The following is a 24,395-nucleotide window of genomic DNA, read 5'->3' as shown; positions in this document are numbered from 1 at the left end:
ATAACCCGGGCTTGGAGACCATGGACGTCTGCCTGCCACAATCACAGTCTGTGCTCCTCCACGAAAGACCTTGCATGACCCAACTAAGACTTGATGCAGCCAAATAAATAAATATTTTTTAAATCATTAAAAAGACAAGGAAATGCCCTCAGTGATCACATCCCCCACAAAGCCAGAGCATGTCAAGAAAGGGACAGGATCTAACCCATCCTGTAGTAGCTACAACAGAAGTTGCTGTTGTTCATTTGCTCAGTCCTGTCCAACTCTTTGTGACCCCATGAACTGCAGCATGCTAGGCTTTCCTGTCCTTCACTATCTCCCAGAGCTTGCTCACATTCATGTACATCGAGTAAATGATGCTATCTAACCATCTTATCCTCTGCCACCTCCTTCTCCTTTTGCACTCAATCTTTCCTAGCATCAAGGTCTTTACAGTGAATCGGCTCTTCACATAAGGTAGCAAAAGTACCAGCGCTTCAGCTTCAACGTTCAGTCTTTCCAATGAATATTCATGGTTGATTTCCTTCAGGATTGACTAGTTTGATCTCCTTGTAGTCCAAGGGACTATCAAGAGTCTTCTCCAACACCATAGTTCGAAGGCATCGATTCTTCTGCACTCAGCCTTCTTTATGATCCAACTTTCACATCCATACATGACTACTGGAAAAACCATAGTTTTGAATATATGTACCTTTGTCGGCAAAGTGATGTCTGATTTTTAATATGCTGTCTAGGTTTGTCACAGCTTTCCTTCCAATGGGTAAGCATCTTTTAATTTCATGGCTGCAGTCACCATTCACAGTGATTTTGTTTTTTGTTTTTTGTTTTTTTTTCACACTGATTTTGGAGCCCAAGAAAATAAAATCTGTCCCTGTTTCCACTTTTCCCTTTCTATTTGCCATGAAGTTATGGGACCCGATACCATGATCTTAGTTTTTTGAAGACTTCGTTTTAAGCCAGTTTTTTCACTGTCCTCTTTCACCTTCATCAAGAGACTCTTTAGTTCCTCTTCGCTTTCTGCCATTAGAGTCATATCATCTGCATATCTGAAGTTGTTGATATTTTTCCTGGCAGTCTTGATTCCAGCCTGTGATTCATCCAGCCTGGCATTTCGCATGATGTACTCTGCATAGAAGTTAAATAAGCAGGGTAACGATATACAGCCTTGTCTTACTCCTTTCCCAGTTTTGAACCAGTTTTTCCATATAAGGTTCTAACCATTGCTTCTTGACCTGCATACAAGTTTCCCAAGAGGCAGGTAATGTGGTTTGGTATTCCCATCTCTTTAAGAATTTTTCACTGTTATGATTCACATGAAGGCTTTAGCAGAGTCAATGAGGCAGAAGTAGATGTTTTTCTGGAATTCCCTTGCTTTCCCTTTGATCCAACGAATGCTGACAATTTGATATCTGTTTCCTCTGCCTTTTCTAAGCCAGCTCACACATCTGGAAGTTCTCAGTTCATGCACTGCTGAAGCCTAGCTTGAAGGATTTTGAGTATAACCTTACTAGCATGTGAAATGAGCACAATTGTACGGTAGTGTGAACATTCTTTGGCATTGCCCTACAACAGAAGTACATGTTGGTAAATGACTGTTGAATGACTTGGGGGATGAGGGAAGGAGAAAAGTCATGGGTGACATTTAATAAAGGGACAGAGCCACGATAGTAACACAGGACTCTCTGGATCCCAAATTAAAAGCCCCTGGTTTTACAGAAAAAGACTCAACGACATATGGGGAGGACTGGGAGTTTGAGATTAGCAGACGAAAACTATTATGTATAGAATAGATAAGCAACAAGGTCCTACTGTATAGCACAGGGAACTCTATTCAATATCCTATGTTACACTACAATGGAAAAGAATATAAAAAAAAGAATGTATATGTATGTATAACAATCATTTGCATACAGCAGAAATAAACACGAAACTGTAAATCAACTACACTTCAATTAAAAAATAAATTCAAAAATCCCTGGTTTGAACCACAGTATTGTCTTCCATGTTCAAAATCCTGTACCCTGGGCTCTGATCCCAGCACCTGCCTTCCAGGTCTGGCAGGCCTCTGCTGTCATCACACCTATAGCATCAATTCATAGAGAGAGCTCCACTCCCTTGATCCCTCTGTTTTCTGCCAGCTGGCCAGACCCCTTCCTGGTTCCTCTCTCTGACCAGCCCAGCCAGAGCCTCATACTGGACCATCTTATTTATCTTTGATTTTGTTCCATTTATCTGTCCGCATACTTTTTTGCTTTTAATAACTTAATGCTTAAAAAAAAAGCAACCTCTTACTCAATTTAAGCAAATGACTACTGAGACCTTCATACACGCTATTCCACCTGTCTATAATAGCCCATTCTATGCACCCAAATATCTACTATTCCTCATTCAAGAATAAGCAGAAGTTAATTATCAGGGAGGAGAAAGATAACCACAATGGTATACTGCCACATGTCTATCAGATCAGCAAAATTAAAAGTGTCTGATGGGTGGCAGGGAGGTTCAAGAGGGAAGGGACATATGTATACCTATGACTGATTCATGTTGATATATTGTATATACAATACAATGCTGCTGCTGCTGCTGCTGCTGCTGCAGCTAAGTCGCTTCAGTCGTGTCCGACTCTGCGTGACACCACAGACGGCAGCCCACCAGGCTCCCCCGTCCCTGGGATTCTCCAGGCAAGAGCACTGGAGTGGGTTGCCATTTCCCTCTCCAATGCATGAAAGTGAAAAGTGAAAGTGAAGTCACTCAGTCGTGTCCGACTCTTCTCAACCCCATGGACTGTAGCCTACCAGGTTCCTCCGTCCATGGGATTTTCCAGGCAAGAGTACTGGAGTGGGGTGCCATTTCCTTCTCCAGATACAATACAATATTTTAAAGCAATTATTCTCCAATTAAAAATTAAAAAACTTAAAAAGTATTTGATAGCACCAGGTATTGGCAAGGATGTGAAGCAAAGAGAATTTTAACTCTGTGCTGGTGGGATAGGAAATTGCTATAAACACATTAGAAAAGAAGTTTTTTAGTGTAGCAGGCCAAAAAACATCCCTCAAGGGAATTCCCTTGTGGTTTAGTGGTTAGGAATCTGCCCTTTTTTTTCTTTTGGCTGTGTTGGGTCTTCGTTGCTGTGCATGGGCTTTCTCTGGTTGCAGCGAGTGGGGGCTGCTCTCTAGTTCCGGTGTGGTGGCTTCTCTTGTTGTGGAACACAGGCTCTAGGCTTCCGGGCTTCAGCAGTCGCGGTTCTTGGGCAAAGAGTGTGGGATAAACAGTTATGGCACACAGGCTTAGTTACCGTGAGACATGTAGAATTTTCCCAGACCAAAGATTGAACCCATGTCCCCTGTGTTGGCAGGTGGGTTCTTAACTACTGGGCCACCAGGAAAGTCCCAGGACTCTGCCCTTTCACTGCAGGCGAAACAGGTTCGAACCCTGGTCAGGGAACTAAGATCCTACATGTCTCTCAGCAAGGCCACAAAATAAAAATAAATTTAAAAAAGAAAAAAAATGTCCATGGCTTAATCCCTGGAGCCTGTGAATGTTATTTTATGTGGCAAAAAGGACTTTGTTGATGTGATTAAAGATTTTGAGATAAGACTATTCTGGTATTCTGGATTATTCTCATGAGCCCTAAATGCAATCACATGCATCCTTATAAAAGAGAGGCAAAGGGAGATTTAACACTGACAGAACAGGAGGCAGTGTAACTACAGAGGCAGAAATTGGAGTAACGCAGCCACAAACCTAGGGATGCTGGAAACCACCAGAAGCTGGAAACCACCAGAAGCTGGAGGAGGCATGGAACAAATTCTCACCTAGACACTCCAGAGGGAATACGGGCCTGCCAACACCTTGACTGTTAGACCTCTTGCCTAACAGTGAGAGAACACAGTTACGTTGAGTTAGTCCACTAGGCTTGTGACAATTTGTTACAGCAGTCATAGGAAACTAATCAGGCAGTGTCAACCAAAACCCTTGTCCATACCCAGGAATTCTCCAATTCTTCTAAGTACATCCCAACAGAAATGTAAGCATTTGTCCACCAAAAAAAAAGTGTACAGATGTTCACAGCAGCATTATTTATTACAGCTCCAACTGCTAAAAACCCAATGTTCACCCCCAGTGCAATGCATGAACTACCTGTGGGATAATCATCCAGTGAATACTGCTGCAGCTATTTAGTCACTAAGTTGTGTCCAACTCTTTTTGACCCCATGGACTACAGTCTGCCCGGCTCCTCTGTCCACGGGATTTCCCAGGCAAGAATACTGGAGTGGGTTGCCATTTCCTCCTCCAGGGGATCTTCCTGATCCAGGGATCAAACCCTCATCTCCTGAATTGGTAGGCAGATTCTTTACCACTGAGCCACCTGCGAAGCTCACAATGAATACTACGCAGCAATAAAGATGGGTTAACTACAAATAAACAAAACGTGGAAGAATCTCACAAGCACAACACTGAACAAAAGAAACCAAAGGCAACAGGACACATATTGTTCAATTCTATTTATATCAAGTTAAAAAAGAGAAATTAACTATTTCATTGAGTGACACAAAGCTAAAAACTTAAAAGAAAAGCAGGGAATTATTACTGTAAGAGCCAGGATAGTATTTCTAGCTAGGGAACCAGGAGGGATGTGATCAGGAGGGAGCACACGACAGAAAGGGGGTGGGGACTACTGGGGTGCTACTAATGGATGTCTTCTCATGGGGCAGGTGTTTTACAACAGCTTTTTAACTGTACATTTATGTTTTATGCACTTTTCTGAATGTTATATGTCACAATAAAAAAGTATCTTGGTGCTGGTGGCAGTAATTTTTTAAAAAATATTTATTTGACTGCACTGGATTTTAGTTGTAGCATGTGGGATCTTTAGTTGTGGTATGTGGGATTAGTTCCCTGACCAGGGATGGAATTTGGGCCCCCTGCATTGGGAACCTGAAATCTTAGCTACTGGACCACTAGGGAAGTCCTGGTAACTTTTAATCAATTGAAAAGGGAGCTTCCTAATCCATGAAGCCTTCCTGGGGGTCATCTCAGTCATTGGCCACTCTGGGCTGTGACCCACAGTGTCCTGTCTGGCTCCCCCACCAGAAAAGGAGCGGTCCAGAACCAGCACCCTGAGGCTAGAGTCCTCTCAGTGTCCCCAGCAGGGGTCAGCCAGCCCCAGGCCGGGGCCCCCTTAGGAGTAGGGCAACATGTGAGGCCCAGCTCCAGGCACACCAAGCCTGCCTCCCTAACCACCTCACACCGTCGGGGTCACCGTCTGGGGCCCCTGGGTGTCGGCCGGCACTGTGGTAGCTGATGACTGCTGACCGAAAGAGGGCGGGGCTGACTGCATTGCAACTTACCTTTGACTCTGTCTCGTCACATCCCATTCACGAACGTTCCCAAGGCCTCCTCGAGGAACGCGCTCTGCCTGAAATGCCCTTCTCTGTCAGTCTACTGAACTCCTACTCGTCCTTCAAGAGCCAGCTCCCGGTTCATCTCCTCTGTGAAATCATGGCCGGCCTTCCTCTGAGCTCCCACAGGCCCCTATTTCTCTTGGCTGCAGCCTGTCTACGTCCTGCTCCAAAGAATCCTTCTAGAGTTCCGAAGCTCTCTGAACTCTGCGGTTGTTCTCAGAACCTGAGTCTTATCCACTTCTCAGTCTCAGGACTCTGGGAAACACCAGACATGGGTTCCAGCAAGCCCAGGCCAGCGCTCCGGGACATTCTGGAAGCGCGAGACACTGCCTCGAGGTTCCCGCCACCATGGACTCCCGGCATGCACTGCGCCTGTGCAGGCTCCAGAGGCCTCAGGCTCGCGTGGCCTCGAGGTCAGGATCACTTAACTTCCGGTGTGCACATGCCACAAAATACTTCCCTCCCAACGGCCCCCCTGAAAAAAGTGGAGCGGGTGGGGCCTGTAGGGGAAGGGCCAGGGCCTGAATCTTGTCCAGTAAATGGGCGGGGCCCACCATTCCTAAATTCGGGGTGGGAGCCTGAGGGAGAGGTGAAATGCAGGGGAGGGGAGGACAAACAGCAGCTCCCACCCGACTACCGCAAGGGGCTCCAAATCTTGAAAGGTCGTGAAAACAAAGCCTATTCCCACCCCAGCCAAGAGCCCTCTAGCTAAGGGAAGGAGAAAGCTCGTGGAAGCCCCAACTTGCCTCCCCAACCTGCCTGCAACGGCGAGGAGAGCTGTTTTCCATCTCAGTACTTCTCTACTCCTCAGGCAAGTCACTTTCACTCTCTGAACCCATTTCCTGTCAAAATAGGTAAAATCCCTACCTTACACAGAGTGGCAAAGTATTAAATCAATCAAAATAGGTAAAATCCCTACCTTACACAGAGTGGCAAAGTATTAAATCAATCTTATTTAGGTGCCCAGAGAAGATAAATGGAGACAGTCTGGGATGACCAGGTCTTGACTCCCGGGCAAGATTCAACTCCTGGACTTGCCACTGTATCCCTGCCTATCAACACAGGTAAGGAGTCCAGGACAGGTTCCCATGTGCAGGTTTTCAGTTCAGTTCAGTCTCTTCAGTCGTGTCCAACTCTTTCCCACCCATGGACTGCAGCACGCCAGGCTTCCCTGTCCTTCACTAACTCCCAGAGCTTGCTCAAACTCATGTCCATCCAGTTGGTGATGCCATCCAACCATCTCATCCTCTGCCATCCCCTTTTCCTCCTGCCTTGAACCTTTCCCAGCATTAGGGTCTTTTCTAATGAGTCAGTTCTTTGCATCAGGTGGCCAAAGTATTGGAGCTTCAGCATCAGTCCTTCCAATGAATATTCAGGACTGACTTTCTTTAGGATTTGATCTCCCCGCAGTGCAAGGGACTCTCAGGTATGGGTAGCACATCCTTTCCCCCAAGAAAAGCCAGCAGTTGGGAACCCCTGCCCACCCTATCCCCAGCCCTGGGCCCCTTCTCCCTCAGGAAGTAAAACCCTGGATATTGTCTAAGAAACTTGAGTTCCTGCAGTCTTAAACAAGGAGTGGGTAAAGAGTAAGAAGCTACAACCTCAGCTGTAGCCATAGGATACCAGGAAGAAATGCTTGCCCTCAGGAGGAGGAACAGAGATCCAGGTTTTACGATAACTACCTAGAAGGTGGGAGGGGTGGAGAGCCACTTGGAGATGCTTTCTAGGCAGAACACTGGCTGCTGAGCCCTTTGGTTTCCAAACCCTTGGAACTCTGTTGGCCTTGGGAGATAAGAAGCTGGCCCACCTCACTGAGGGTTAAAAATGCCAGCACTCCCCAGAATATACAGGAGCAAAGCATGTGTGAGTAAGCCTGGGAGAGCCTTTGTGATTCCAAGGCAGTATCTCCTCCTTCTATAGATGAAACTGAAGCCAAGCGGAGGAGGGCAAGCCTGGGGCAGCAGCCAGCACATGATGGTCCAGCATCCTGCCCACCCTCCAGCCCGACACCAGGCCAGGAACTCTGGGACTGATGCCCGGCCCTGGCTCTCACCAGCTCCTTCCTCCAGCCCATGAAGAATACAGCCCTGCTGCCCACCTGTGCCCCAGCCAGGGCAGTTTTATTGGTGCCATTGGTACAAGGCCTTGGCCAATAGCCCGAAGCCTTTGCCTCCCCCTTTTCTGAGAAGGAAGCTGGATCCTTGCCCTGGCCTCCTAGGAAACAACACATTTGGTCTGATGTGGCTGCAACACACACGTGACACCCTGGGCATAGATGTGTGTGCAAGTCTGTGTCCAGCTTCAGGAAGCAGGAGAAAGTGGAGGCCCGGTTCGTGGGTGGAGCCCCAGCTGGCTGTAGAGATGTGTGGGCAAGGTGAGCAGGCCCCAGGTGTACCCCAGCTCCAGTGCCCACTGGTGTGACTGAAGCTCAGGGCTGAGGGACCATATAATCAGAGATCCTGAGAGAGAAGCCCGAAGGCCAAACAAGTAAGTGGAGCAGGCCAGGGCAGGCGCCCAGGGGTGGTTTCAGAGAGGGTAGTGTGGGTGCACACACACAGCCCAGGGTTGGGAGACAATGTGCAAGGGGCCTTTGGTGAGAGGGGCTATGCCTCCCTTCCTTTCAGATCTGCATGCCTGAGCCCCTGGCCTCCTGAAGCTGAAGGAACACACCTCAGGGTGGGGTGGGGGGTGGAGGAGGCTGGGAAGGAAACTCGGCTGGAAGTGGTTTAGGCCTCAGAGCCCACATCCTGTGGGAGGGTCTGGTGAGGGGCCTGGTGTCTGTCGCAGTCCTCGGCGCCGCTGGAGTGACAGTCCTCTAGGAGCAGAGACGGTCCACATCCTCCAGGGAGGAGGCGGCCCAGAGGCGAGGAGGTGGGGTCAGTCCTGCCGCATCCAGGATCAGGAGGCCTCGGGTGAGCGCCGGCCCCCCTCCTCCTCCATCAGCAGCAGGCGGCGCCGGCCAGCCTCATAGTCGGCCTCGTCCACGCTGACCAGCAGGCGGACGGCCTCCCGGCCCACCGCCTCGCGCAGCGCCTCAGTCAGGAACACACCCCGCAGGGCCTGCAGCAGGGCACCGCTCAGGTAGTCGCCCCAAAAGGCGTCCAGGTAGGAGAGCTCGGAGAACTTGATGTCGCACACCACGGAGCCCAGGTCCCGGGAGCGTAGCACCGCGGTGGCCTGCCCAAACACGTCCAACTGCCGTGCCAGTGCCTGGGGCCGCCGCGAGGCCACGCCCTGCTCCAAGGCTGGCCCGTGCTCACAGTACTCTGCTCGAACCCTGAGCCGGATGTCTGTGGAGAAGGAGGGACTGGTCAGGGAGGGGCCGCCACCCACCCTCCCCTCCCCACTGCACCTCAGCATGAGTTGCACTGCCCCGGCCCCACATCCTTCCTCCTCCTGGTAACCACACCCAAGTGTGGGTGACACCCTCACTCGGCTTTGCTCCTGTGGTCTGACCTGCTACCTCCTGACCTGGTGGCCCTGCGCTTCCCCTCACGTGCCCCACTCCAGCCTCGCCACCTCCGTGCTCCTCCCCCCAACACCCCGCAGGTTCCACCCAGCTCTGGCCCTCCCGTCCTCCAGCTAGGGATGGTCTTTCCCCACTGTCCCTTCTCTCCCCAGTGTCTGCAGGACTTACTCTCTCATTTCCTTCAGGTTAAAACGCCGCCTTCCCAGTGATCCTACTCTGACTATCCAATCTACCACCGCCCCCCGGGCCTCTGCACTTCCCAGACCCCATTCCATTTCTGCTCCATTTCCTCCCCCGGCACTTAGCATCTTCTAACCCACCCCGAGCTTTCATTCACTGTCAAGCTAATCACCTATCTGCCCCCAATGTGAGCTCCCTGAAGGGATTTTTGTTTCTTGTTCACTTGTATAGGTAGCCCTGTGGCACGTAGTAGGTACTCAATACACATTTGTGACAGAAACAACACATGAATGAATGGACTGGCTTTTAGGTAACCAGCCATCCCCCTCTTCTGCCCCCAAACAGTGAGATTCATGTGGGGCCAACCATATCCCCAGCCCCCCACCCACCAGGCAGTCACCAGGCCCAGGAGACTCAAGGCCAAACTGGGCTGGCTCTACAGAAGCAGGCGATCTCAGTTCTACAAAGGCTGCCCAGTAGGTGGGCTCTGAGCCCAGGCCTGCTGGGGGCCATTCTGCCAGGGGCGGGGAGAAGGAGACCTATACAAGGCCAGGGACAGACAGGAAAAGACTCCTGAGTTCATCATGTGTACATGGAGCACCTGGATTTTCAGCTCTGATCAATTTCCTTTCTGCTTAAGCCAGTCTGAGGTGTGTCTGTCACTTATAACCCTGCCCACATCCACCCAAATGAGGTGGCAGCTCTGGACAGGGGGTGGGACATGGGACTTCCAAGGCCATCCCTATAAATGTGACCTCAGGCGTATCACTTCCCCTCAGTTCAGTGCAATGACTGAACTCCCACCTGTGAATCTGACTGCTGACTACTGATACCCACTCACAACACAGGCTGCCCTGAGGATCAGGTGTAAGCTGGAAATGACAAGCAGCAGAGTCATATGAACTCATTTAATCTTCAAACGACCCTGTGAGGCAGGCCCTAGTATCCCCCCAATTTACAGATAAGGAAATGAAGCCAGATGAGAAAAGGGGACAACAGAGGATGAGATGGTTGGATAGCATCACTTACTTCATGGACATGAGTTTGAGTAAACTCCAGGAAATGGTGAAGAACAGGGAAGCCTGGCCTGCTGCAGTTCATGGGGTCGCAAAGAGTCAGACATGACTTAGCGACTGAACAACAAATGAAAGCAAGGAGAAGTGACCTGCCCAAGGTCCCACAGGCAGGGAATGGCAGCATGTGACAGTGCGAGGGTCAGAGGGCAGGGACCCTCCCAGGCCCAGACAGCAACTTCAGGTCAGTGGAGCTGATCCCGCCCCAAGAGCCTTCAGGCACTAGCTATGTGACCTGGAATGAGTCACCACCTCTCTTGAGCCCAGGGTCTTGCCTAAACCAGAGGACAGTCCCTCCTGGAGAGGGTTGTTCAGACGACCGTCCACCAGTGGGTGCTTCAGAATGGCAGGCACCAGCAGCTCGGATGCAGGGGCACGTTCACCCTCTTTGACAGATGAGGCTGCTGAAGCTCTGGGAGGGGAGTGTCAGGCCTTTCACCTTTCAAAGACTGTGTCAGCTGCAGAGCAGAAAGCAGCAGGCAGGTCCCCGCTTCCCCAGGCAACTTCTCAGCACCACCCACTTCCTCCTCCCACCCCAAACCCCAAACGCTTCCTCTTTCTGCCTCGAGGGGAAGCTCACCCTCTCTGCTCGAGGCCTAGGAAAACCTGCCCAGCCTGGACCCCCAGGACTTCCCACGACACTCAGGCCTGGCTCCCTCCATCCTAGGATCAGACAAGATCTCTGGGCCCACATCCTTAACGCCTCTGAGTATCTGACCAGGCCCTCAACAGGCATGAGCTGGGAAGCAGGGGACCAGGGGGCGGGGTGGGGTGGGGGGAGCAGCACCTGTCCAAGGCCACACGGGGGTGCTCAGCAGCAGAGGCACAGAGCCAGGTGGCGGAGAATGACAGACCTTGAGGCGAGTCCCGGCTCTGCCACTCTCTAGCTGTGGGGCCTTGGGCATGTGACCTCACCTCTCTGAGCCTGTTTCCCCATCTGAAAAACATAAACAAACAAGAGGTCCCTGCTGCACGACAGGGTCATGAGGATCAAATTAGGCAACGCATGAAGCATTCGACCCAGAGCCTAGGCACAGAAGGCACCCCAAAAACAGGAACTGTGATTTCGACACTCCCCTCTACCCCCATGGCCCCTGCCTAAGCCCTGTGCCTGCTCACCTGGGCCCGAGCCAACGTCCTCCCTTGTCTCCTCCTGCAATCCCAGTTCCATCCTCCATACCCTGCCCTCCAGTCACAAGGGAAGTGCTCCCAGCACAAGCCTTACTCACAGAATGAGCTGGCCATCTCCTCTGCCCAGAATGCCCGTCACCCACCAAGGCCTGGCTCACCGGCAGCCTGGGGCCTGCAGCCGCCCAGGTGAACCGCCCCCCACAGCTGGCATTTCTCCTCAGCACAGCTGGCTACTAGACATGTGGGAGAGCCTATCTATTCACACAGAGCCCACTGGGCACGGTGGGGGTGGAAGGAGGACTGGACCAGGGGGGACCCGCACATCCCATTCATTCTTCCGTTTGAGAGACATTTACTAAGTGCCAGGAGCGCTGGGGAGACACAAGTGGGACTGGAAGACCTGTGAGCCGCAACCAAGGAGCACTCTGTGAGGGTCACACCCTGCGTGCTGTGCTGTGGTCAGTCATGTCTGACTCTTCACGACCCCATGGACTGTAGCCCGCCAGCCTCCTCGGTCCATGAAATTTTCCAGGCAAGAATACTGCAGCAGATTGCCATTTCTACTCCAAGGGATCTTCCCAACCCAGGGATAAAACCCACATCTCTTGCATCTCCTGCACTGCCTGGCGGATTCTTTACCACTGCGCCACCTGGGAAGCCCACAGCACACACGTGATACTCAGTACTTACTGCACCAAGTACTCATTCACAGCTGTTGACCCTTTTGATGATGCCTGCAACCTTATAAGGCTGTGCTGCTGTCCCCTTTTGTAGATGAGGAAACTAAGGCAGAGAGGGTGAGTCACCTGCCCCAGGCCACACAGGCAGGAAACGGCAGAGCTGGAATTCCAACCTAGATGCTTGCCTCCAAGAGCCCAAGCTCTCAACTATCCCTAAACCGTGTGCTGCCTCTCACACAACCATACACAGAAGTCTATAATTAAAAGACATTCCAAGGGTCAGGAGAGAAAATTATAGAGTGCGAGTTGTAATTTAGATCAAAATGATCAGAGACAACCTCTCCAGGAAATGACATTGGGAAGTGCAACATGAAGGAGGACAAGGAGGTTGAGGCAAGCAAGCAGTGAAAAGAGAACAGCAGCTTTCCCAGAAGAGAGATCAGTGTTTGTGAAAGCCCAGAGGCAGAGCATGAACTTGGGGCATTCACAGGCTGGGGGGCAACACGGGCAGATCACGCTGGAAAAGGGTACAAGGGGACACCTGGAGGGGCCGGGCTGACTGCGCCCTGGCAGGCTGGGGAGGCGGGAAGTCTGGGGTCTTCTGAGCTGACCGCACATCTCCGCACCTTGGTGGCCTCCTCCATAAAACCACCTCACCCCAGCACCTGTTCTCATGGGGCCACTGTGAGGATGACAAGGCTGGATGCAGGTAAAGGGCAGACTGAGGTCAGTGCCTGGCAGGTAATGAGTCCTCTGCAAGCAGCAGGAAGGAAGTGGCCTCAGGACACCAAGCAGCAGGGGGGTCAGAAACAGAGCCAGGGAGCACTGGGGGAAGGCCAGAGGTAGCTGAATAGTTTCCTCGGGCCAGGAACACAGAGCTTTTGCCTGTGGTCCCTCTCCACAGGCAGGAAATGCTGCCTGCCCCCAGGGTGGAGGGCGGGGCCAGGTTTTCTTAGAGAAGAGAGCTGCTCCTGCCTCCTGCACTCAACTGGGCACCAGCACCCCCTTGGCTCCCCTACCCCACACTGCATCAGTCTCTCTTCGGGGGCAAAATGGGCCCCAGAAGGGAATGGGAGGGGCTTTCCAGTGGGGAATCGGGGAACGTTTGAGGGACACAGGCCCCGGGAGAGCAGGTAAGCCACCGTGCGTATCAGACCGTGTGCTGCATATGGCTGGAAGCCAGAGACGACTCTCACTCAGGTCCCCCCTCCGGGAGTTAGTAACAGGAAAAGCTGGGGACCAAAAGGATGGGTACCCAGTGGAGAGCAGCCGGGACAGACTCTGTCCCCCAATGCCAGCACCTCCTCTGGACAACAGCCCGCCCCACCCCGGCTCCAGGTTCTTCCCCAAGGCATAGGCAGAAGTCCTTCAACTTTCCTGAACTAATGGACAGGGAGGGACAGTGGGGACACAGGCCACTGAAGTGAGCTTGGGAAAAAAAAGAGACTTCCCTGGCGGTCCAGTGGTTAGGACTCCACGCGTTCACTGCTGAGGGCGGGGGGTTTGATCCCTGGTCAGGGAACTAAGATCCTGCAAGCCGCACAGCACAGCCAAAATTTTTTTTTTTTTAATCAAACCAGAATCTGATCAGGCCTCTCCAGGCCCAACTATCAATTTTTAGGAAAAACAGACAACAGAGGAACATGGTCAGTCAATCCTATCGCAGAATGTAATTGGCAAAATCCAATTTTTGGGAAACACAACCACACAACTACCTTCAACAAATACAATGCAAGGAGGGTGGGGGAGGAACAAGAGGGGGGAAGGGGAGTGGTGGTGGGGGGTGGGGGGTGGTGGTTCGTGGGCAGGGTGGATCCGATAGATTAGGAGAGACTCAAGAGCACCAATATTTAGAATAATTAAACATTTAGGCACAGAGAAGACATTTGAGAGTAAGAAGTTACTGGGTTTTCCTTTGTGAGTTTTTTTTGGCAGGGGGGAAGACAGGGGGCAGATGCTGAGCTGTGCAGGTTGCAGGATCTTAGTTCCCTGACCAGGGATTGAACCTGGGCCACTGCAGGGAAAGGGCTAAGTCTGAGTCCTAACCACTGGACCACCAGGGAACTCAATTCATATCTTCTCGAGATACACAGTGAAAAATCTACCCATGAAGCTACAGGACACCTGGAACTGACTCCAAAACAACGTGGCTAATGAAACCATGGCCTGACAGTGGCAGAGGCTGGGTGCTGGGGAGCCCAGGGTCGAGGTTCTTAATGCTAGTCTGTCTGCTTCTGTTTCTTATCCAGAAACAGATGAGGGGAGGAGCAAACAGACTGGGGGCGGGGGGAAGCGGAAGCAAAGCTCAGCCTGTCATTCAAGCCCTCCAATTGCTTCCCATCATTTAAAAGACGAAAAGGCCTGGCCTGAGGCTCACGGGCTCTGTAGGACAGGCCCCTGGTCACTCTCCTGCCCAGGCCTCCTGACCGCCCCCGCACTCCCCCTGCTCCAGGCTCGCCAGCTTCCGCTCCACCACTGACATGTCCCCGCTCAGGTCTCAGCTCCCGCTGTCCCCTCAGCCTGAAACACCCTTCCTCGGCCATCCACACCCGCCTGCCTCTCTCCCTGTCTTCTGAGGCATTCTTAGACCACCCTACCCTGAAAATCCATCTAGAACTGCATTTCCCATCATTCTCTATGTCCTGTCCCTGCTGGTTTCTCTACACAGCTGACATCGTCAGTCTCTCTTTTCCTTCTCTTAGTTTTCTCCTCCCACCAGAATACAAGCCCTGTGAGGGCAGGGCCTCCCGTCCCGTCTATGGGATGTGAGCACATAGTCAGTGCTATATAAACGCGTGTGACAACCAAATGAACAAACCCAGGCTTTCACCCAGCCTGCCCGCTCCACACGATGGCGGACGGTATCTCTACCTTGGGGGCCATCTTGAGGACTCAAGGTCCGGAGTAGCACGCTCAGCACAGAGCACAGTGGACGAGGGACGAGGAAACTCAGAGGTCCCGTGGCTGAGTCCAGGATCCCCCAGGGCCCATTCCTCACACTCTGGGGCCCTCAGGAGTTCACTTTGGTTCTATCCCTCAGCGGAGTGCAGTTGACTGGGGGCTCCAACCCCACGGGTGGCACAGGTGAGGAGGGGGGGCCCCCTTCCTCAGGTCTGGAGGGACCTCCTTCCCACCCCAAGACTAAGCCATCTCCATTTTCAGGGAAGAAAACCTGGGCCCTACAGGGGAGAGCCTCACGCCGGCCCCACCCTGCCTGGTGAGTCAGCAGTCAGACCTGCTCACTCATCCCCTACATCAGGAACCGGTCACACCCAGGTTAACCACCTCCCCACCCTCAGTCAAGACACTGAAGCCTCCACCAGCAGGACCACTCCCTGGCCTCAGCTTGGCCTGCTTCCCAGGGAGGCAGAGACTCTTCAGGCCCCCCAGCCACGGGGTGGCCCTAATTACCACCTGACTAGGGAAGAGTCACAACCAAGCAGCCACCCCCTCACGTGGGGGCCAACCGGGGTCACGTCTGGTTCTGCTGGTCTGCTCCTCCTGACAGCACCCAGGACAGGTATCTGCAGCCTCGGCTATGGGGTGGCTTTGGTGCCCAGGGCCTGGGGGGCCGAACTGGGCACCGGGAGGAGGCAGAGCATGCGCTCCTGAGGGGTGGAGGCTCTGCAGGTGAGGAGGAAGGCCCCCCGCCCCCACTGAAGGCTGAGGTCTCCTGGGGAATGCAGAGTGCCGCCACTCCCCCTCAATCTTCCCACCTGTGATCCCACCCCCACCCAGTCCAGCCGGAGCCTCTCACTAGCTGATACCCTGTGACCGAGCCTTGTCCCACTCAGAAGGGGTACTAGAGCAGCGTGTGGGAGTGTGAGAGAGTGAGTCCTCTCCTCACAAACAGTGAGAACTTCTCATGGGAAGGTCTTCATGAGTCTGCAGAGCGGAGTCCCCTACCCCACCCAACCCAACAAGTCTGCAGGTCCAGTCAGCCCTATGGTTTATTTCCGTAGGTTCACCTCCTTCTCGCCTCTCCAATGCCACTACCCCAGGCCAGACCTCAGCCCCATCCGTGTTAGACTTGAAGCTGCTCCACTCAGGTCACTGCTTCCCCTTTGTTGCCTGTATTTCCCAGACACCTGGCAGAGCATGTGCCTGTCCAGCACTGTTCTAAACACTGTGCAAATTCTAACTCATTCACTAATTGATTTTCTAGATGGAATCAGAGTTCACCTCACTGCCACGCTAAAAGAAAAACCCCCTTGGAAAGACTTGACCTCTAGTATAAAATCTAACTCCCATCTGCCCTGAGGCCTGCCAAGCCCAACCTCTCAGGCTCTGCCTGGCTCTTCCAATAAAAAATGAAAATGAAGGTAAGGGATTGTCAGGAAAGGCCTCCTGGAGAAGGCTACACACAACATAATCCTTCGACTATGGGTGGGAGGTAGACCACCAAGATGGCTACAGAAAGGGCAAGAATTCTGCTGCGCTGAACAGGTGCTCGAGCCGCTGCCCCCCCCCGGGTGTCAGACGGGGGGCTGCTTCACCCGCCTCCAGCTCTACACTGTACATGCGCTCCCCGAGGCACACATCAACACCTACCACAGGTCACTTTGCCTTCTGAGGTGGGCCGGGCCAGCTCCTGCTGCTGCTGGGGAGTGGTGGTAGCCCCCCTCCGCCGCCGTCTGGCACCACCACTGGGACGGCCCCGACTCCGCCGCTGTCGCTTAGTTGGGGGAGAACCTGAGGAGAGAAAGATGAGGTAGGCTGAGGACCAGATGACAGGTGGAGCATCAAGATGGGAGCCCAAGGAAGCGGTCAAGTCTGGACTCTGGGCTGGGGGACCCTGGGTGAGCCCCTCTGCTTCCTGGGCCAGAAGATGGAGAGTACAGACAAGTGAGCATCATGTAGGACAGGTGAGCACACCCCACCTGGCAGCTCCACCCTCAGGTGTGACCCTAAAGAAACCCTGACTACTCACACCAGGAAACAGGCAGGACAACAGCTGCGGGAGCCTGGAGCTCTGTTTATAGTTCTAACCTTGTAAACTTGAAAACAATGTAAATGTCTGACAAAAAGTGCACAGGGGAGTTTCCAAATAGATTGCTGAGTGAAAGAAAGCAAGTAGCTACAGTTTGCTACATTCTATATAAAAAAGGAGAGGAAACAAGATGTATACATTTTTTGCTATTTCTGCAAGATGAAACATCATAAGTCTATAGGGGAAATGAAATTGATTATCTACTGGGAGGGAAAGAGACAACAAAAGAAATGATACTTCTAAGAACATATTTTCTGCATATTTTAGATTTGACTTTGGACTCATGTAACTGTTTTATGACATACTCAAAAAATTAAGGAGGCAAAATAGAGCATAAAATTAAACAGAAACAAATGAATCTACACATATATAGAATAAGTAACACACAACAGGAGAAAAGGATTTTAAGTAACTAGGAAGAATGTTGTGACCATAAACTCTTAGTAGGAATATACTCTGAAAACAATTAAAAATCACACAAAAAAATCTTATGTTTCATTTAATAGACATGGTTAGCACTTTTTAAGTTTGAAATTGTTTTATTATTGTTGTAAAATAAAGCAAATAAGTCCATGTCTTAATGTTACCAAGAACCAAGACTTTCAGTGTAAGATAAAAATGTCCTTGTAAGGACTTCCCTGGCAGTCCAGTGGTTAGGACTCTGTGATTTCACTGCCAATGATGCAGGTTCAATTCCTAGTCAGGGAACTAAAATTCCCACAAGCCAGCTCAGTGCAGTCAGGAAAACAAACAAAAAAAGGTCCTTGTAATGTTAATTTTGAACTGAAAATACTAACATGAATTTTTATTTAAAGGCACAGTTTCTAGTTTGGTTCACTGTAAGAGTCTAGAAACAATGCACCTACTCAGCCCCTGAATCTTGGTCTCTAAATACCACTGCCTCTAAGAGAAACCAGGCTTCTGGAAACAGCTGATTCCAGGGCTGGGGAAGGAAAATACAAGGGAACCCAGGACATCCTGCAGTCCTACCTACAAACCAAGAAGCAAAGAACGAAGCAGACACATCAAAAAGACACAGGAGCTAGCCAATTTGAACATCAGGAAGAATAACTGATTCTAACACTTTAAACACACAAGAATACATAAGTCCATGGTGACACTCCTCACTTAAAAAAGAGAGGGAGGGATGGATAGAAGCAAAGAGAAAAGTAAAACTCCTTTTGAGAAAATGCCAGGTAACAGACACAGGAGAGAATCCGAAAATCATCACTGTGAGAACACCAGTACAACTGGCTCAGGCAAAGATTTCCAACGGCTGCTAAACCCACTGGGGATGCTGCTGGGGAACAGGACGGGTAAAAATGTCATCCCATAGATTATCTACTAACCACGAAGGGAAAAATACCTCTGTACTAACGGCAAATATACCAGATAACCAGGTAAACAAACTTGCTCACTCACAAAAGGAAAACCAGGTCTCCTCATGTGCTCCAATGTGAAGCTGACGGCATCAACCAAGGAACATCCTGGCCAAATCCACATAACCTGAATCTAACCAACTCTCTAAACACCATTCCCAAAATACAGAGGACAGAGGTATAAGTTAAAAGATACTCTCAGGAAATCATCAGACACATCCAGAAACAATCAGGACACTAAAAAACAAGTGGCCTGGTCAATGTCATGAGGAAATAAAGAAAAAGGTACCCGGTGGCAGGGGGTGGGGGTTCTATAGTAGAGATTAAGGTGACTAACAACTGAGTGCACAACAACACATCTGTCAGTGGGTCCTGAAACTCCAGACAGTATCGAGAAGATCTGAGGCAGGCTCATTAGGATACCACAGGATTAGTGCTCATGCCCTTTCTCAGGTATGATAATGGTCTTGAAGTGGTATCAGACAATCTCCTGATTCTCAGGAGATGCCTGCTAATTTAGGGGTAAAGTGTCCTGATGCCTATAATTTACTTTCAAAGAGTTCAATAAAAAACCCCAGAGTTACATACACACACACACACCCACCCACAAAACAAAACTGGCAAAACGTTAAAATTACTGAATCAAGGTGAAAGATATGAACAAGTTCACTGAACTAATCTTTCAACTTCTCTGTATATTTGAAATTACATTTGAATGATTAAAAACTTGGGAGAAGGGAGGACAATAGATAAATTCACTGCCATGGCAATGTAACAAAACCAGTTAAAAACCCAATGTGAATAAATCTCAGGAACACATCCAATAAAGACAGCTGTGTGAAGGATAACACCTACAAGGTGATGCCATTTAAATGACAAAAAACCACAAGAGAACTGCACAGGTTACTTCTGGACCCAGGTTTTTGCAGCAATAAACACACAAACCCACACACAAGCACAAAGCAAAAATGAGACAGAATTGGGACTTCCCTGTTGGTCTGGTGGCAAGCAATCCGCCTGACAATGCAGGGGACACTGCTTCGACCCCTGATCTGGGACGATCCCACAGGCCTTGAGGCAACTGAGCCCATGCACCACAACTATCCAGACTGTGCTCTACAGCCCACAAGCTGCAACTACGGAGACCATCTGCCGCAACTACTCAAGCCCGTGCGCCCTAGAGTCCATGCTCTGCAACGAGAAACCACCGCAATGAGAAGCCTGCACACCCCAATTAGAGCAGTCCGCACTTGCCACAACTAGAGAAGGCCCGAGTGCAGCAATGAAGACCAAGCACAGCCAAAAATAAAATAAATATATACATTTAAAAGAGAAACAGGCAAAATCACCCCTCAGGCTCCTTTCTTGATGGGTCAAGATGAGGTAGGTTCATGAGGGTTCAGAAGGGCCAGTGAGGGACACTCACCTGTCTCCCACTGACCCTGCTCAGCATTTGAAGAACTGCTTGACTGGCGACGGCGACGGCAGCTGCCCTCCATCCTCCTTGAAGAATTGGACAAGCCATAGCTGTAGCGCTCTGGAGACACTGGGGATGGGGCAGGGGATGGAAAAAAGTATTTGAAACCTCCAGCCTCTCCCAGGCCCAGCCTCCAATTCTCACCCCTCCCCCCAAAGATGAAAGCCTGCCCCACAGGGTGCCTGAGTTCTCCAGAGGTCAAAGCCCAGACAGCCACTCCTCCTCAAACACCTCCAGCCCAGTAACTGCTCCGTGCCTCCCAGGATAGAAGACTCATCACCTCCTGGGGCCACCCAATCCATGTCTACAGCAGCACCAACTGTCAGAGCTATTCTGTAAGCTGAGTTATGGTCAGGATTCAGGCAACGCTGCCTACGCGCTCCCCACCCCCAACCACCCCTGGGTCTCCCTGAGGCCCTAAGGAGTAGGCAGGCCCCTGCAAGCTCCGCAAATCTTCTCTTCCAGAGCCTGACCTCCAGACACATTTTTCCCAAAATGCTGTCAGTTCTGCCTTAAGGTTATCCTTCTCCTGGTTATCCAAACCCCATGGGCTTACCCTAGACAGGGAAGTTCACAAACGCCCTCCCCAAACTAGCCACAGCACCTCCAGTAACCCAGCCGAGGGCTCAAGAGCTCACAGCCTCAGCACACAAGGGGCTCCTCACCTGCTCGGGACTGCTCTAGGAGTCCTTCCCTTACAAGGGTTAAGGGCATTAACTCTGGAGACAAACTAGCAGGATCTGAATTCCAGCTGTGTTATCTGCAAGCTCCTGTGTGACACGGCTTCTCAACTACTCTCTGCCCTTACTTCCATCTCTGCTCCTGCCACATTGGCCTCGGATAGTGCTAAACTCAGTCCCACCTCAGGACTAGACAGTCTGTCTTTCCCTATTCCTAGAATGTTTTCCTCTTGAGATCTAGACACTCGGGCAGTACAGCAGCCTCAGTTCAAACGTCACCTTCTCAGAAAGGACTTAACTGGTTATGAAAACTTAAGGGGGCGGCCTTTCACTCTGAAACACTCCACAGTTCCTACTCTCTGCTCCACTCTTCTGTTTCAGTCTTTCCATAACCACATCTAAAAGTAAATCATTCAAATAAAATTATCTTCATAGACTAAAATAACAGTAATAATAAGTCATCCATCTGTCTCATAGTCTGATATCGTTTAGTCGCTGCTCACCTCCAACTCTTGTGCGACCCCATGGACTGTGGCCCTCCAGGCTTCTCTGTCCATGGGATTCCCCAGGCAAGAATACTGGAGTGGGTTGCCATTTCCTTCTTCAGGGGATATTCCTGACCCAGGGATCGAACCCGTGTCTCCTGCATTGGCAGGCGGATACTTTATCACAGAGCCACTAGGGAAGCCCACTATAGTCTGATACCCCCACTAAATGAAAACCTCAGGGAACAAACATTTTGTCAGTCTCATCAAGCTGTACCTCCTGTTCCCTATTTCCCAGGGACACACAGGATTCAACCGTTATATGCGGGCAAGCTGCTTAACTTCTCTGAACCTACTGTGCTTTCCCTGTACAGTGGGGACACTGACGGGACTTCCACTTAGGATTACTGGGGTGGGGGTGGGGGGTCATAAGGTGATAGTACACATGAAGAAGGACTTACTGCTATGCCCGGCATGAAGTAAGCCCTCCGTAAACAGTGGCCACAAACATCACTACTGACGTGGCCAAATTTCAGAAGCTCACCCCTCCCAAAGCCATGCCTCCTCCCTCTTGTGTTTCTCATTGATACCCTGGGAGGAGGAAAGTGCGATGAGACACATACTGTCTGATATGGCTCTCTTCATATCAGGCACTGGGGAGGCCCAGCAAAAGCAAGGCCCTCTCCCCAGCGGAAGTCGGTCGCCCTCCCATTCCACCATACCTGGCCGACGCCGCTTGCGCGCCAGGTGCGGCAGCAAGTCGTGGCGGGACAGTAGGCGCAGGAGTTGCCCCAGCAGCCTCAGGTTGCTCTCGTCGCACTGCCCGCGGCGCTCCAGCTCCAGCAGCAGCTCCAGGCCACTGCGGGCGCGGGCCAGGCCGCCGGGGGCACCCGGGACCTCGTCCAGCAGGAAGGCTAGCAGCTCCAGCTCGCACTCGGTCAGCTGCCCGCCCACCACCTCGAACATACGGTGAAGCGATAGCATCCCGTAGTAGTCCAGACACTCATCCTCCTCCCAGCTCGGGGCCGGGGTCGACCTGGTCAGCGCCATACCCGGGGGAGCGGGGCAGAGCAAGCTCAGAACCAGGGCCTAGAACCCACACAGCGAGCAGGAGGCAGCGGTCAGCGACGCGGGACCCAGACCTCAACCCCCGCCAGTGTGTGTCCCCAGCCGCGTCCCGCCGGGCAGGGCCATCCTCAGTCCCAGCCCTTGGAGCCTCCCCCCTCTGCCACAAGAGAATGGTATCGCCCTAGGTCCCCTAGTAACAGGTCCAGACTCCAGACGCCGCTCATCCTCCTACCACTCGGACTGGCCAGACCCGAGGGCCCCTCCCTAGGTGGTATGTTCCGAACAAGCCTCCCAACAGAGCAAGTGACTCGGTTCGAACAAGCCTGGGGGCCCGACGCGGGGCACCCCGCCAATCGCCCTTTGTGAGCAATTCTGTCCGGACATGTTCCTTGGCTCCGTCCAGAGGTACTGTCCGATCGGCCATACAGATCAACCTAAGTGGTACCGCCCGAAAGTGACCCTCTGTCCCCTACAATGAGACCGACCAAAGCCGCCCTTCGCCCCACACAGGTGGCGCTGTCCGAATCCGACCCTCTTGCCCTGGAAGGGCGGTACCTCCCTCTCCCCAGCACCCAGGTGGTCCCGTCTACCCGCCACTAGTCGCTTGTAGGCCTCTCTATAGCCTTACCGAATTCCGGCGTCTCACGACTCCCAGGCGACGGCCGCAGCCACTTGTTTTGGATCTTTCTGGCACCTTCTCTATTATTACGCCTGCGTCACCTCGCCCCTCCTCCTTCGCCCAACTCGCGCAGGTGCGACCGCCACGCCCCTTAAGCGCAAGCGCAGAGCTTCCAGGCCCCTCCCCTGGGTCCGCCCCCAACCGTAGTGTCTGGCAGGCCTGTGCTGCGCCTGCGCAGAGCGAAAGTGGCGCCGCAACCGGGCTGGAGTTGGTGGTACCCTTTTGCAGGGTCGACTAGAGCTACAGTGTCCTTGTTGCCCCACATCACGACCTGCTGAAACTACTCATGTCATGGACTACAACCCCCTCCTAATCACGACCTAGAAGCCCACGTTACCACTGTTTTCACCTGCCCGTGGCAAAGGACCATAATCACGATCGTCCTGGCTCTGGGTAGTGCCAAGACCCCTTATGATCAGGACTTGGACTTCCCTCCATTAGACTGCCCCTTACTTCTACTGGCAACCTATACCCCGTCTGTGCCATCTCGTGATCCTGACTGGAATCCCACCTCATCGAACAGACATTCCTCTTCTATAAATTCCTTCCTCAGTCAAGGCTAGGACTCTCCGTCTCATTTAAGGAGCCAGTACCTCCTTCTTGATTGCAATAGGCCCCTACATCTTGATTGTGTACTTCAGGATGTGTCCGTCATGACTCCCCCGTTACAGTCAGAATCCCCTCCAGGAACTCTAACGCCCTGCCCCCAAAACCCTTTAAAATCTCTGACCTCCTAGGTCACAGGGAACTCTCAATACCCCTCTCTAATCTGCATCTACCAATTTCACTCTGACAAAAGCAGGTCTATATCAAGAGAGTTGGTGTCAAGGCTGCATGTCTAAGCACTACCACCCCCCACCCCCACCAACCCTGCGGCAGAGCCCTGGACGTTGTGGCCATCCTGCCCCTTCCCCACTTGGGTGACTCAAGGTGAGGGCCCTCAAGTATCTTGGGACAGGTTCTGGGACCGGTTCCCATCCCCTTGGGACTCCTGGGTCCTGCCTCGCACTGGCTATAGCAGTAACCTCGGAAGAGTTCCTTCCCCTCTCTTTATGGTTCTTTGCCACCCTACAGACTGTAACCCGCCAGGCTTCTCCATCAATGGGATTTTCCAGGCAAGAACACTGGAGTGGGTTGCCATTTTCTTTCTCTTTTTTTGGGGGGGGGGTTCCATTTTCTTCTCCAGGGGATCTTCCCACCCCAGGGATCTAACTCAGGTCTCCCGCATTGCAGGCAGACTCTTTACCCTCTGAGTCACCAGGGAATCCCCTCTCTTATGGCAATTGTCACCTCTTGAAACCCAGTCCTGGGCCAGACACACAGTAGGCATCCAATAAGTGAATATCATTAAATTCATCGAAGAGTGGGAGGGAAGGGAAAGCAATTTTACAAACAGGGAAGGACTATGTCCAGGTTAGATGGGTTATAGTGAGCATCCGCATTATATCAGGCCCTGTGTTGAGTGCTTCTACCTGATTGATTTCATCCAACCCCCTCAACAGCCTTTGAGGTAGATTTGATTCAAGCCCATTTTATTCAGGAGTAAAAGTGAGGCCCACAGAGGGGAAATACCCCAAGTGTGTTTGACTCCAAAGTTGTGCTCTCAGACATGTTCGGTCTCTTCAGCTATAAAATTACACTTCTGTTAAGGTCTCTTACCACCCAGTCCACTCCATGGTCCCTTGCTTTCCGGTGATGC

The 24,395-nt window shown here is 51.7% G+C and overlaps 1 protein-coding gene across 1 annotated transcript; it reads right to left on the bottom strand.

Moving 5' to 3' along the window:
- Nucleotides 1-7,496: 7,496 nt before the first annotated feature.
- Nucleotides 7,497-22,888, bottom strand: DEDD2 (death effector domain containing 2). Its single transcript, XM_055551957.1, has 5 exons — nucleotides 22,646-22,888; nucleotides 21,672-22,038; nucleotides 19,734-19,853; nucleotides 16,490-16,630; nucleotides 7,497-8,695 (listed from the first exon to the last, which is right to left on the bottom strand). Exons 2-5 carry the CDS (start codon nucleotides 21,997-21,999, stop codon nucleotides 8,304-8,306), a joined length of 981 nt encoding a protein of 326 aa, XP_055407932.1. The 5' UTR covers nucleotides 22,000-22,038; nucleotides 22,646-22,888; the 3' UTR covers nucleotides 7,497-8,303.
- Between the last annotated feature and the right edge of the window lie 1,507 nt (nucleotides 22,889-24,395).

This window comes from Bubalus kerabau, chromosome 17 (assembly GCF_029407905.1).
Source record: "Bubalus kerabau isolate K-KA32 ecotype Philippines breed swamp buffalo chromosome 17, PCC_UOA_SB_1v2, whole genome shotgun sequence".
Classification (NCBI taxonomy): Eukaryota; Metazoa; Chordata; class Mammalia; order Artiodactyla; family Bovidae; genus Bubalus; species Bubalus kerabau.
The sequence above is the reverse complement of the archived record's forward strand: the minus strand, read 5'-3'. Positions and strand labels throughout refer to the sequence as shown.